We start from the raw sequence: 12,553 nt of genomic DNA, 5'->3' as shown, positions 1-12,553 counted from the left end.
TCCACGGGGCTGGGGACACCCCGGAGGTGCTCTGGGGACACCCCAGGGATGCTCTGGAGAAGGTCTGGGGATGGATTAGGGCTGCTCCAGGGATGGATGCGCTGGTGATACTCTGGGGATACCACAGGGATGCTCCTGGGATACTCCAGGAACACCCCGGGGATGCTCCAGGGATGGCAGAGGGATGCTCTGGTGACATTCAGGGGACACCCCGGGGATGCTCCAGGGCCACCCTGGGATGCTCCAGGCTCAGCCCAGGGATGCTCCAGTGATGATACTCCAGGGATGCTCCAGCGATACTCGCTCCGGGGTGCTCCGAGGCGCGGCGCCCATCCTGTGGGTGTGTCCCCCCCCGTCCCCCTCCCCCGGGTCCCCAGCACTCACCGACCTCCCTGTCCCGCCGGCCCCGGGCTCGGGTCCCCGCGCGGAAGCAGACCCTGGCCCGGAGGCAGACGGCGCCGGTGCCGCCGCGCCGGCAGTTCTTCTGGATGACGTTGATGGCCGGGGGCTCCACCGTCAGCGACGTGTTGACCTGGATGATCTGGCGGGAGCTGGGCGGCGAGGGGACGGTGTCACCAGGACGCTCCCGGGGACGGGGACATCCCTCCCTGCACCGTCCCCAGGCTCGTCTCCTCTTAGAGCCAAGGGAAACTGAGGCACGGGGGGGGTGCAGGAGAACCCCGGAGAGCAGCACGCCTGGCAGGGCTGCGCCGGGTGGCCCTGCGGAGCGTGGTGTCCCCCGAGCTGTTCCCTCCGCGTGTCCCCGTCCCCTCCACATGTCCTTGTCCCCTCCTCATGTCCCCATCCCCTCTGTGTGTCCCCATCCCCTCCACGTCCCCGTCCCCTCCACATGTCCCCATCCCCTCCATGTGCCCCCGTCCCTTCCACGTGTCCCCATCCCCTCCATGTGTCCCTGTCCCCTCCATGTGTCCCCATCCCCTCCACATGTCCCCGTCCCCTCCATGTGTCCCTGTCCCCTCCACATGTCCCCATCCCCTGCACGTGTCCCCATCCCCTCCATGTGCCCCTGTCCCCTCCACGTGTCCCCATCCCCTCCACGTGTCCCCATCCCCTCCACATGTCCCCGTCCCTTCCACGTGTCCCCATCCCCTCCACGTGTCCCCATCCCCTCCACGTGTCCCCGTCCCCTCCACGTGTCCCCGTCCCCTCCATGTGTCCCTGTCCCCAGGCCTCACCGCAGCAGCACGGCCGCCCCCTGGGCCCCCACAGCCAGGTCCACCAGTCCGTCCCCATCCAGGTCCAGCTGCCCATCCACGCTGCGCCCGAAATAGCTGAGGGTGGGTCCCAGCGCCGCCGCCTCGATGCGCTGGGGGAGGCGAGAGCAGGGCCAGCAGTGGCTTCGCTGCTGGCTTGTAGAAGGTTGTGCTCAATGGGGGCCTCCCCCCAGCTGGCAGCAAGACACCCCCCACCCCCCCTCCCCAGCCCCATCTCACCTGTTTGTAATGGGGCAGGAGGGTGCCCGGCGCCCCGTGGTAGACATAGACGGCCCCGCGGTGCCCGTCCTCCAGCGGAGCCCCCACCACCGCGTCGTTGAAGCCGTCGTGGTTGAGATCGGGCACGGCGGCCAGGGCGTAGCCAAACCGGGAGTCCTGCGGCTTCTTGTCGGCGTGCAGGGTGCCGGCGGGGGCCAGGAGCCGCTGCGGGGGGGGCACAGGGCGGCCCTCGGTCCCGGGTCCGGCCTCGGGTGCTCCGTACGTGAGCCCCTGGAGCCCAGTGCTGGGGGATCCCCTGGGCTGTGTGTCCCCCCCTAACCCTGCTGTGAGCCCCCCTCCAAACCCTGCCGTGTCCCCCCAGTCCTGCTGCGTCCCCCCAGTCCCACTGCACCCCCCCGACCCTGCTGCATCCCCCCAATCCCACTGCATCCCCCCCGACCCTGCTGCATCCCCCCAATCCCACTGCACCCCCCAACCCTGCTGTGTCCCCCCAATCCCACTGCACCCCCCTGACCCCGCTGCATTCCCCCAAACCCACTGCATCCCCCCAACCCTGCTGTGCTCCCCCAGTCCCACTGCACCCCCCCGACCCTGCTGCATCCCCCCAATCCCACTGCACCCCCCCGACCCCGCTGTGTCCTCCCAAACCCACTGCATCCCCCCAACCCTGCTGCATCCCCACAATCCCACTGCATCCCCCCCAACCCTGCTGCATCCCCCCAATCCCACTGCATCCCCCCAATCCCACTGCACCCCCCCGACCCTGCTGCATCCCCACAATCCCACTGCATCCCCCCCGACCCCACTGTGTCCTCCCAAACCCACTGCACCCCCCCCGACCCTGCTGTGTTCCCCCAGTCCCACTGCACCCCCCCGACCCCACTGCATCCCCCCAATCCCACTGCACCCCCCCAACCCCGCTGCATCCCCCCAATCCCACTGCACCCCCCCGACCCTGCTGCGTCCCCCCAATCCCACTGCACCCCCCAGACCCCACTGCATCCCCCCAATCCCACTGCACCCCCCAACCCCGCTGCATCCCCCCAATCCCACTGCACCCCCCCAACCCCGCTGCATCCCCCCAATCCCACTGCACCCCCCAACCCCGCTGCATCCCCCCAATCCCACTGCACCCCCCAACCCCACTGCATCCCCCCAATCCCACTGCATCCTCCCCCGACCCCTCTGCGTCCCCCCAATCCCACTGCACCCCCCCAACCCCGCTGCATCCCCCCAATCCCACTGCACCCCCCCGACCCTGCTGCGTCCCCCCACACACCCTGCTGCATCCCCTGCTCTGCTGCATCCCACCCCAGCCCCACTGTGCCTCCCGATCCCCCTGCGCCCCTCCCCTCCCCCCCGGCACCCCCAAACCCCTCACCTGCCCCACTCTGTAGAGGTACACGCGCCCCGTCTCCCTGTTCTGGGCACCCAGGTACATGGGAGCTGCCACCAGCAGCACGTCGGTCACCCCGTCACCGTCCACGTCCAGGGCACACACCTCGCTGCCGAAGTAGGAGCCGATCTGTGGGTCACAGCGGGGCCGTGTGAGTCTTGGGAGGGGGGGGGGGGGGCTGTGGGGACCCCCTTCCTGTGGCTGCCTGCCCTTTCCCCCCCCCACCCCCGCCAGCAGTCCCTACCTGCTCCCCCGTCAGCGCCTGGGCCACCGTCACGGTCCCCGCGGCATCCATCTCGAAGAGGATGACCTTGCCCTTGTGCTGGAAGCGAGGGGCTCCAGCCACGAACAGGCGCTGCCCGCCGGGCAGCCGCAGCGAGGAGACGGCGTAGCCTGGGGTGTCCCCAGTCCCTCGGTCACCCCGTGTCCCCAGGGCACCCAGCACCCCCCGGTTTCCCCCCCATGCCCAGGACACCGAGCGCCCCATCTGCTCCACAGCCCTGGGGTGCTCACCCTCGGTCCCCCCTGGATCCCCAGGGCACAGAGGATCCCCGGGGCACTGAGCATTCCTGGGGTACTGAGTATCCCACAGTTGCCAGTGATCCCCCATTTGCCCCATTCCCCTGGGACAAGGAACTCCCCCAGTTGACCCCGAATCTCCAGGACACGGAGCATCCCTGGGTCACCCCAAATCTCTATGACACGGAGCATCCCTGGGTCACCCCAAATCTCTAGGACAGGGAGCATCCCCGGGTCACCCCAAATCTCCAGGACAGGGAACATCCCCGGGTCACCCCAAATCTCTAGGACAGGGAGCATCCCCGGGTCATCCCAAATATCCAGGACAGGGAACATCCCTGGGTCACCCCAAATCTCCAGGACAGGGAGCATCCCCGGGTCACCCCAAATCTCTAGGACACGGAGCATCCCTGGGTCACCCCAAATCTCTAGGACACGGAGCATCCCTGGGTCACCCCAAATCTCCAGGACAGGAAGAATCCCCTGTTCACCCTGTATCTCCAGGAGACGGAGCAGCCCTGGGTCACCCTGCACCCCTTGGGTCACCCCTCACCCCTCGGGTCACCCCGCACCCCTCGGGACACCCTGCACCCCTCGGGACACCCCGCAACCCTCGGGTCACCCTTCACCCCTCGGGTCACCCCTCACCCCTCGGGTCACCCTTCACCCCTTGGGACACCCCACACCCCTCGGGTCACCCCTCACCCCTCCGGTCACCCCTCACCCCTCGGGTCACCCTTCACCCCTTGGGACACCCCACACCCCTCGGGTCACCCCACAGCCCTCGGGACACCCCACACCCCTCAGGACACCCCGCACCCCTCGGGACACCCCGCCGTACCCAGATAAGCCGCGTGCTTCTTCAGCTCGAGCGGGAATTCCTTCTCGAAGGCTTTCCGGGGTGGGACGACGCGGCCGCGCCGGCTCTCCTCCAGCACGGCCCCGTCCCAGTCGTAGGCTCCCACCGTGCCGAAGAGGATCCCGTCCTGGGGAGCAAAGGACAAGGGGAGGGGGGTGACACGCTGCTGCGGCGGGACGGGATTTTGGGGACACACACACACACACACACACACGTGTCACACACCTCAAGGACATCACATGCACGGTGATGTCTCACTGTCCCCAAATCCCCCGCCCAGAAATGTCCCTCAGCGCCCGGGGTGACGGGGCCGCACAACCCCGGGATGGGCTGAGGATTATTTTCCACTTCTGCAAAGCTTCCCCTCTGCTCCCCACCCCCCCCCCCCAGCCCTTCCCGGGGCCTGATCCTGCCCGTCCTGCCGGCCGCACCTCCAGGAGGTGGATGGAGAAGCCGATCTGGGACATCTCCAGCTCGAAGGAGCTCTCGTTGTAGCCGTGGGTGCCTGGGGAGGTGGGAGGACAGGGTATCATTCCAGATGTGGTTCCAGCTGTTTTGTTCTGCAGCGGCCCCCCCCCCCCCCCCCAACCTCATCGGGCCCCACGTCACCTTCCAGGCTGAAGATGCGATCGCCCAAAGCGTCCACGATGTCGTTGAGGGCGGCCTCGTCGGTGACGTTGAAGAAATATTTCTCGTCGGGGTCGCTGGCAATGTACTTGATCTCACGGATGAAATCCTCGGGGTCCTGCTGCCGGCGGAGGTAGTGCCCCAAAACCTAGGGGAGGGGGGGGGGGGGGGGGCCCAGCGTCGGCCGGGGGCCGCCTCCTGCCCCCGAGGCAGCGGGGATGGGGAGTGGGGAAACTGAGGCAGGGCGGCGCGGCGGCGCTCACCGCGATGGCGTAGCGGGTGACGTTGCGCCGGTCGCACTCCGCCAGCGCCGCGGGCAGCTCCTCGCCGTCGTGGGACTCCCCGTCCGTCACCACGATCATCAGCCGGGTGGCACCCGCCCGCCCGCCCCGCTCGGGGCTGAAGGCTTCGGTGCTGCCGGGAAGGGTGGGTGGCGTGAGGCCGAGCCCCGTCCTGACCCCCCATCCCACTCCCGACCCCGACCCCAACCCCAGTCTCGATCCTGATCCTGACTCCAACCCCAATCCAAATCTTGATCCCAATCCTGACCCCGACCCAAATCCCAATCTCAGTTCTGACCCTGATCCCGATCCTCACCCTGACCCCAATCCAAATCCCAATCCCAATTCTGACCCCGATCCCAACCCTGATCCAAATCCTGATCCCTGCCCAGACCCCAGTCTTGATCCTGCTCCTTCTCCTGATCCCGACCCCAAATCCCAATTACAACCCCAATCCTGATCCCAATTCCAACTCTGAACCCAATCCCAGTTCTGATCCTGACCCCAATCTTGATCCCAGTTCCAACCCCGAGCCTGATCTCGACCCCGAGCCCACTCCTGATCCCAACACCAGTCCTGATCCCAACCCTGAACCCAATCCCTGTTCCAATCTTGACCGCGATCTTGATCCCAATTCCAACCCTGAGCCCAACCCTAAATCCCAAACCCAGCCCTGGATCCAATCCCAGTTCTGATCCTGATCAGAGTTCCAACCCTGAGCCCAATCCCAACACCAATCCCAACCCCAAATCCCAATCCCAACCTGACCCTGACCCAATCCCAGTTCCAACCCTGACCCCGTTCTCGATCCCAATTAAAACCCTGATCCCAAACCCAACCCCAACCCTGAATCCAACCCCAGTTCCGATCCTGATCCCAGTTCCAAACCCGAGCCCAATCCCAACACCAATCCCAATCCCAACCCCAAATCCCAATCCCAACCCCAACCCTGACCCAATCCCAGTTCCAACCCTGATCCCATTCTCGATCCCAATTAAAACCCTGATCCCAATCCCAACCCTGACCCTGACCCAATCCCAGTTCTGATCCTGATCCCAGTTCCAACCCCTAGCCCAAACCCAACACCAATCCCAATCCCAACCCGACCCTGACCCAATCCCAGTTCCAACCCTGATCCCGTTCTCGATCCCAATTAAAACCCTGATCCCAATCCCAACCCGACCCTGACCCAATCCCAGTTCTGATCCTGATCCCAGTTCCAACCCTGAGCCCAATCCCAACCCCAAATCCCAATCCCAACCCGCCCCTGACCCAACCCCAGTTCCGATCCTGATCCCAGTTCCAACCCCGAGCCCAAACCCAACACCAATCCCAATCCCAACCCCAAATCCCAATCCCAACCCCGACCCTGACCCAATCCCAGTTCCAACCCTGACCCTGTTCTTGATCCCAATCAAAACCCGGATCCCAATCCCAACCCGCCCCTGACCCAACCCCAGTCCCGCTCCCGCTCCCGCTCCCGCCGCGGTTCCCACCACGCCTGCCGGATGGCGAGGGCCGTGCGCGTCTCCCTCCCCTCCTGCCGACTGATGTTCTTGGCCGCCTCCGCCACCTCCTCGGCCGTCCGGTACCGCCCCAGCTCCCACTCCTGCACCGCCCGCTCCCCGTACTGCAGCACCCCCACCTGCCGCCGAGACGGGGTGCTCAGCCCCGCGCCCCAAGACGTGGGCGTCCCCCCGCCCCGATGCGCAGGGGGGCGTGGGGGTGGGGGTGTGGGGGGGTGTGGGGGGGTGGCCCCGGCGCCCCGCAACGCAGCCCCAGCTGGCAGAGTGCACCCCTGGCCCCCCCAAAACATCCCCCAGCCAGCATCACCCCGGGATGGCATCACCCAGGGGACAACGGCATCACCCCGGGGACAATGGGATCACCCAGGGGACAATGGCATCACCCAGGGGACACTGGTGTCACTTAGGGGACAATGGCATCACCCCGGGGACAATGGCATCACCCCAAGGACACTGGCATCACCCAGGGGACAATGGCATCACCCCGGAGACAATGGGATCACCCTGAGGACACTGGCATCACCCAGGGGACAATGGCATCACCCCGGGGACAATGGGATCACCCCGAGGACACTGGCATCACCCAGGGGACAATGGCATCACCCCGGGGACAATGGGATCACCCCGGGGACACTGGTGTCACTTAGGGGACAATGGCATTGTCCTGAGGACAATGGCATCGCCCAGGGGACAATGGCATCGCCCCAAGGGTGGCATCACCCCAAAGGACAATGGCATCGCCCCGGGGTGACAGCATTGCCCTCTGTGTGATGGCAGTAGCCAGGGATGGCATCACCCTGGGGACAATGACATTGCCCCGGGCATGACATTTCCCCGGGGACACCAGCACAGCTCTGGGGGCACTGGCATGGCTGTGGGGACACCAGCATGGCTCTGAGGACAACAGGAACGGCTGTGGGGACACTGGCATGGCCTTGGGGACACCAACAGGGCCCTGGGGACAACTGGCACAGCTCTGGGGACAACTGGCACGACCCTGGGGATACCAGCATGGCCTTGGAGACACCAGCATGGCTCTGGGGACACTGGCATGGCTCTGGGGACAACTGGCATGACCCTGGGGACAAGTGGCATGGCTCTGGGGACAAGTGGCACAGCTTTGGGGACACCGGCATGACCCTGGGGACAACTGGCATGGCTCTGGGGACAACTGGCATGACCCTGGGGACAAGTGGCATGGCTCTGGGGACAAGTGGCACAGCTCTGGGGACAACTGGCACGACCCTGGGGATACCAGCATGGCCTTGGAGACACCAACATGGCTCTGGGGACAACTGGCATGACCCGGGGGACAAGTGGTACAGCTTTGGGGACAACTAGCACGACCCTGGGGACACTGGCATGGCTCTGGGGACAACTGGCATGACCCGGGGGACAAGTGGTACAGCTTTGGGGACACCGGCATGACCCTGGGGACACTGGCATGGCTCTGGGGACAACTGGCATGACCCTGGGGACAACTGGCATGACCCTGGGGACAAGTGGCACAGCTTTGGGGACACCAGCATGGCTCTGGGGACAACTGGCATGACCCTGGGGCCACCGGCCTTGGGGCCACCACCTCACCTGGATCTGTCCGGGCCCGATGAAGAACTTGCTGAGGACGTTGCTGAGGAAGTTCTGCACCTCGTACCAGGGGTAGATGCTGTTGGAGCCGTCGAGGACAATGACAATGTCCATGTAGGTGGAGCAGCCTGCCAAGGGGGGGGGAACCCAGGTGGCACCGGCACGTCCCGGCACACGTGTGTGTGTCCCCCCCCCCCATATCCCGTCCCGTCCCCACGGGCAGCCCCACTCACGCTGTGCCGTGGGCGCGATGGTCCCCACCGGCCGGAGGTCACCATCCAGCCGGGAGCAGATGCCGGTGCTGAAGACGGAGGTGCCACACTCCTGGGACCAAAGCGGGGCGCAAGCCTGGCCGGGGAGGGGGGGACACACACACACAGACAGACATGGGGACACAGCGCGTGGGCTGGCGCCCGGCCGTGCCTCAGTTTCCCTCGGCGGGAGGCCCCTCTCACCACGAAGCCGCCGTCCTTGGTGTCCAGGAGGGTCATCCCGAAGTGGACGCTGCGGGCTGGCCCCGGGGCTGCGGCTCCTCGGTGGTGGGGAAAAAAAAAAAAAAAGAGAGGCCGAGGTTTGGGGGGGGGGGGTGGGGTGTCAGCACATCCCCCCCCCCCTCCCCAGCACCCCCCCTGGGCACGGGCCATGGCCGTACCGAGGTTGGCTTGGGCGCACGTGGCGTTGGGGGGTCCCACGCGGCATTTGTAGACGTCGCCTCGGCCGTCGCCGGCCCACGGGGCCCCCACCAGCAGCCTGGGGTGGGGGGACACACACACGACACGGCGGCGTGAGGGGACACCCACATCCCCCCCCCCCCCCCCCCCAGGGTCCCCAGTGTGTGTGTGTGTGTGTGTCCCCCGGCATCACCCCGCTCCCCCACCCTCGGCTGTGGCATTTCGGGGCGCGAGGCCAAACCCCGGCCGCCCCCGCCGCCGGCATCGCGCCACGGCGCTTCCGCCGCCCGGCTGCCGGCGGTTTCCGTCCGCCTGCCTGCCTGCCTGTCTGTCTGTCTGTCTGTCTGTCTGTCTGTCTGACTGTCCCCCCTTTGATTGGCAGCCCGACCGCCGGCGCAGGCACCCCCGGCCCCTGCTTTTACCCACGGGACCCCCAGTTTCCCGTGCCCCCCTCCCAAAGCCGTGCCAGGGCAAAGCACAAATCCACAATGAGACTTAAAACCCCTTTTCTGACCCCAGAAAACACTGAGGGGGCTTTGCTGTCCGGGTGCCTGCCTCAGTTTCCCCTTTCCCGCCCCAGTTTCCCATTTCCCGCCTCAGTTTCCCCTTTCCCGCCTGTTTCCCCTCTCCCACCTCAGTTTCCCCTCTCCCACCTCAGTTTCCCCTCTCCCGCCTCAGTTTCCCCTTTCCCCACCTCAGTTTCCCCTCTCCCACCTCAGCTTCCCATTTCCCGCCTCAGTTTCCCCTTTCCCCACCTCAGTTTCCCCTTTCCCGCCTCAGTTTCCCCTTTCCCACCTCAGTTTCCCCTTTCCCCACCTCAGTTTCCCCTCTCCCGCCTCAGTTTCCCCTCTCCCACCTCAGTTTCCCCCTCTCCCACCTCAGTTTCCCCTTTTCCCACCTCAGTTTCCCATTTCCCGCCTCAGTTTCCCATTTCCCGCCTCAGTTTCCCCTTTTCCCACCTCAGTTTCCCCTTTTCCCACCTCAGTTTCCCCTCTCCTGCCTCAGTTTCCCCTCTCCCACCTCAGTTTCCCATTTCCCACCTCAGTTTCCCATTTCCCGCCTCAGTTTCCCATTTCCCACCTCAGTTTCCCCTTTCCCACCTCAGTTTCCCCTTTCCCACCTCAGTTTCCCCTTTTCCCGCCTGTTTCCCCTTTTCCCACCTCAGTTTCCCCTCTCCTGCCTCAGTTTCCCCTCTCCCACCTGCTTCCCCTCTCCCACCTCAGTTTCCCATTTCCCACCTCAGTTTCCCCTTTCCCGCCTCAGTTTCCCATTTCCCACCTCAGTTTCCCCTTTCCCACCTCAGTTTCCCCTCTCCCACCTGCTTCCCCTCTCCCACCTCAGTTTCCCATTTCCCACCTCAGTTTCCCCTTTTCCCACCTCAGTTTCCCCTTTTCCCACCTCAGTTTCCCCATTTCCCACCTCAGTTTCCCCTCTCCCACCTCAGTTTCCCCTCTCCCGCCTCAGTTTCCCATTTCCCACCTCAGTTTCCCCCTTTCCCGCCTCAGTTTCCCATTTCCCACCCCAGTTTCCCCTTTTCCCACCTCAGTTTCCCCTTTTCCCACCTCAGTTTCCCATTTCCCACCTCAGTTTCCCCTCTCCCGCCTCAGTTTCCCCTCCCCAGCACATCCCAAACCCTGCCCCCCACATCCCTTCACCCTGCCCCCCATTTCCACCCGTGTGTGTGTGTGTGTGTGTGTGTGTGTGTGTGTGTGTGTGTGTGTGTGTGCAATCCCCACGGGTGCCCGCGTCCCCCCCCCCCCGTGGGTGCCACCACTCACCACTTCTCCCCGTCACTTGCCCACTGCAGCACTTTGTAGCCAAACTGGGCCTGGGCCGGCCCCTGGAAGAGCCGCGGGCGCCTCACGTCGATATTGAACCCCCCGCAGAGCCCTGGGGGGGGGGTGGCGAGCGCTGGGGGGGCACCCAGAGGCCCCCCCCCCCCATCTCTAGGGACGGGGACGCTTTTGGGGGGACACGCAAAAACCCCCACAACCTGATTTTTTGGGTGCTGCTGGGGGGAATTAAATTGGGGGGGGGGGGATTAAATCGGGGGGGGGTGTGTTAAATTTAGGGTGGGAATTAAATTGAGGGGGGGGAAGGACATGGGTGGGTGCGACCCACGAGGGCCACCCCGCAGCCGCCTCGTTTGTGGGTGCAACCCCGTAATTAAGGAGGGCGATGCCCCCCCGCCCCCCCCCCCCCCCGGCGGGTTTGGGGTGGGGCTGGGGAGTCCTGGCACCCCTGGGTGCTGGGGGGGAAACTGGGGGGGATTGGGGGGGGGGGGAGCTCTGGCGGTGGCCCCTGTCCTGGGGGTTGTGGGGGGGAGAGGTGCTGAGTACTGGGTGCTGAGCACCCCACATACAGCACCCAGCACCCCACATACAGCACCCAGCACCTGCCGGGTGGCACCCAGCACCCCACAAACAGCACCCAGCACCCCAAATGCAGCACCCAGCACCCCACAAACAGCACCCAGCACCCCTCGGGCAGCACCCAGCACCCCACATACAGCACCCAGCACCCCAAATGCAGCACCCAGCACCCCACAAACAGCACCCAGCACCCCTCGGGCAGCACCCAGCACCCCTAATGCAGCACCCAGCACCCCACATACAGCACCCAGCACCCCTCGGGCAGCACCCAGCACCCCACATATGGGACCCAGCACCCCACATACAGCACCCAGCACCCGCCGGGTGGCACCCAGCACCCCACATACAGCACCCAGCACCCCAAATGCAGCACCCAGCACCCCACATATGGGACCCAGCACCCCAGGAGGCTCCGTGGTGGACAGGACAACTCAGGGGGCTCCATTTTGGGGGAGCTGAGGGGGGCGGGGGGGGGAGTGTGTGTTTTACCACCAACCTCCAAAAGACCCACAAAGTGCTGACACCCCCCCCCCCCCCCCATCCCATCCCCTCATGCCCGGCTCCGGGTGGGGAAACTGAGGCAAGGGGTGGCCAAGGGCCACTGGCCACGTGCCTCAGTTTCCCTCCGTCAGGGCGCGGCGAGGGAGCGTGGACGTGTCGGAGACGGGCCAAGGACCCAGCCACCAACCTCCCCCTTGAGGGGGGAAAAAAAAAAAAAAAAATCCCCTTTTTTGTCTTTCCCCCCCCCCCCCCCCCCCAAAACATAGAGATTTTCCATTAAAGTCTTTTAGCTCCTCTAAGCAGGATTTGGTTTCCTTCCACGCCGGCCCCAGCCCCAAACCCAGGGGAAGTTTTGGGGTCCCTCTTCCACCCCCAAAAAGCCAAAAATATATTGGGGAGAGGGCGGGGGGGGGGGGATAAGGACCAAAACAAGGCATTTTTCCCCCCCAAACCCCCCCTCCCCGGCCAGGCTCAGCGGGGGGCACCCACCCCTCGCTGCGCTCTGGGTTAATGGGCACCCAGCTGGGCACCCGCCCCCCTCTGCCCCACGGCACCCCGTAACACCTCTGCTTCACCCACCCCCCCCGTCCCAAAAAAAAGCCCCCACCCTCTTTTTTTTTTGTCCCAAATCCGGCTGAATTTTGAATTTTGGGGTGACTTTACCTGGAAGCAGGAGCAGCGCCTGGAGAAGCCACCGTCCCCCCCCCTCCATCGCCCCTCCGGCACCGGCCGGGAGCAGCTCAAAGGTTACTCTGTCTCC

The 12,553-nt window shown here is 65.3% G+C and overlaps 1 protein-coding gene across 5 annotated transcripts in view; it reads right to left on the bottom strand.

Annotated features, from left to right (window-relative positions):
• Positions 1 to 12,553, bottom strand: part of ITGA10 (integrin subunit alpha 10) — a 17,261-nt gene extending 4,708 nt beyond the window's left edge. For 3 of the 5 annotated variants that reach the window (XR_006164601.1, XR_006164602.1, XM_042784625.1), the window contains exons 1-15: positions 12,457 to 12,553; positions 10,699 to 10,810; positions 8,902 to 8,999; positions 8,705 to 8,781; positions 8,250 to 8,597; positions 6,633 to 6,781; positions 5,119 to 5,269; positions 4,838 to 5,003; positions 4,660 to 4,733; positions 4,211 to 4,355; positions 3,095 to 3,243; positions 2,836 to 2,979; positions 1,455 to 1,658; positions 1,197 to 1,327; positions 385 to 551 (exon numbers count right to left, since the gene is read on the bottom strand). Coding sequence is in view for 3 of the 5 variants with exons in the window: in XM_042784625.1 (XP_042640559.1) it covers positions 385 to 551; positions 1,197 to 1,327; positions 1,455 to 1,658; positions 2,836 to 2,979; positions 3,095 to 3,243; positions 4,211 to 4,355; positions 4,660 to 4,733; positions 4,838 to 5,003; positions 5,119 to 5,269; positions 6,633 to 6,781; positions 8,250 to 8,597; positions 8,705 to 8,781; positions 8,902 to 8,999; positions 10,699 to 10,810; positions 12,457 to 12,505 (2,164 nt within the window). In the remaining 2 variants the exon portion in view is untranslated. The remainder of the gene's footprint in view (positions 1 to 384; positions 552 to 1,196; positions 1,328 to 1,454; positions 1,659 to 2,835; positions 2,980 to 3,094; positions 3,244 to 4,210; positions 4,356 to 4,659; positions 4,734 to 4,837; positions 5,004 to 5,118; positions 5,270 to 6,632; positions 6,782 to 8,249; positions 8,598 to 8,704; positions 8,782 to 8,901; positions 9,000 to 10,698; positions 10,811 to 12,456) is intronic. The other 2 variants (XM_042784627.1, XM_042784626.1) reach the window with 2 other exon arrangements.

Source organism: Tyto alba, unplaced genomic scaffold, assembly GCF_018691265.1.
Source record: "Tyto alba isolate M040663 unplaced genomic scaffold, T.alba_DEE_v4.0 Super-Scaffold_8, whole genome shotgun sequence".
Taxonomy (NCBI): domain Eukaryota; kingdom Metazoa; phylum Chordata; class Aves; order Strigiformes; family Tytonidae; genus Tyto; species Tyto alba.
The sequence above is the reverse complement of the archived record's forward strand: the minus strand, read 5'-3'. Positions and strand labels throughout refer to the sequence as shown.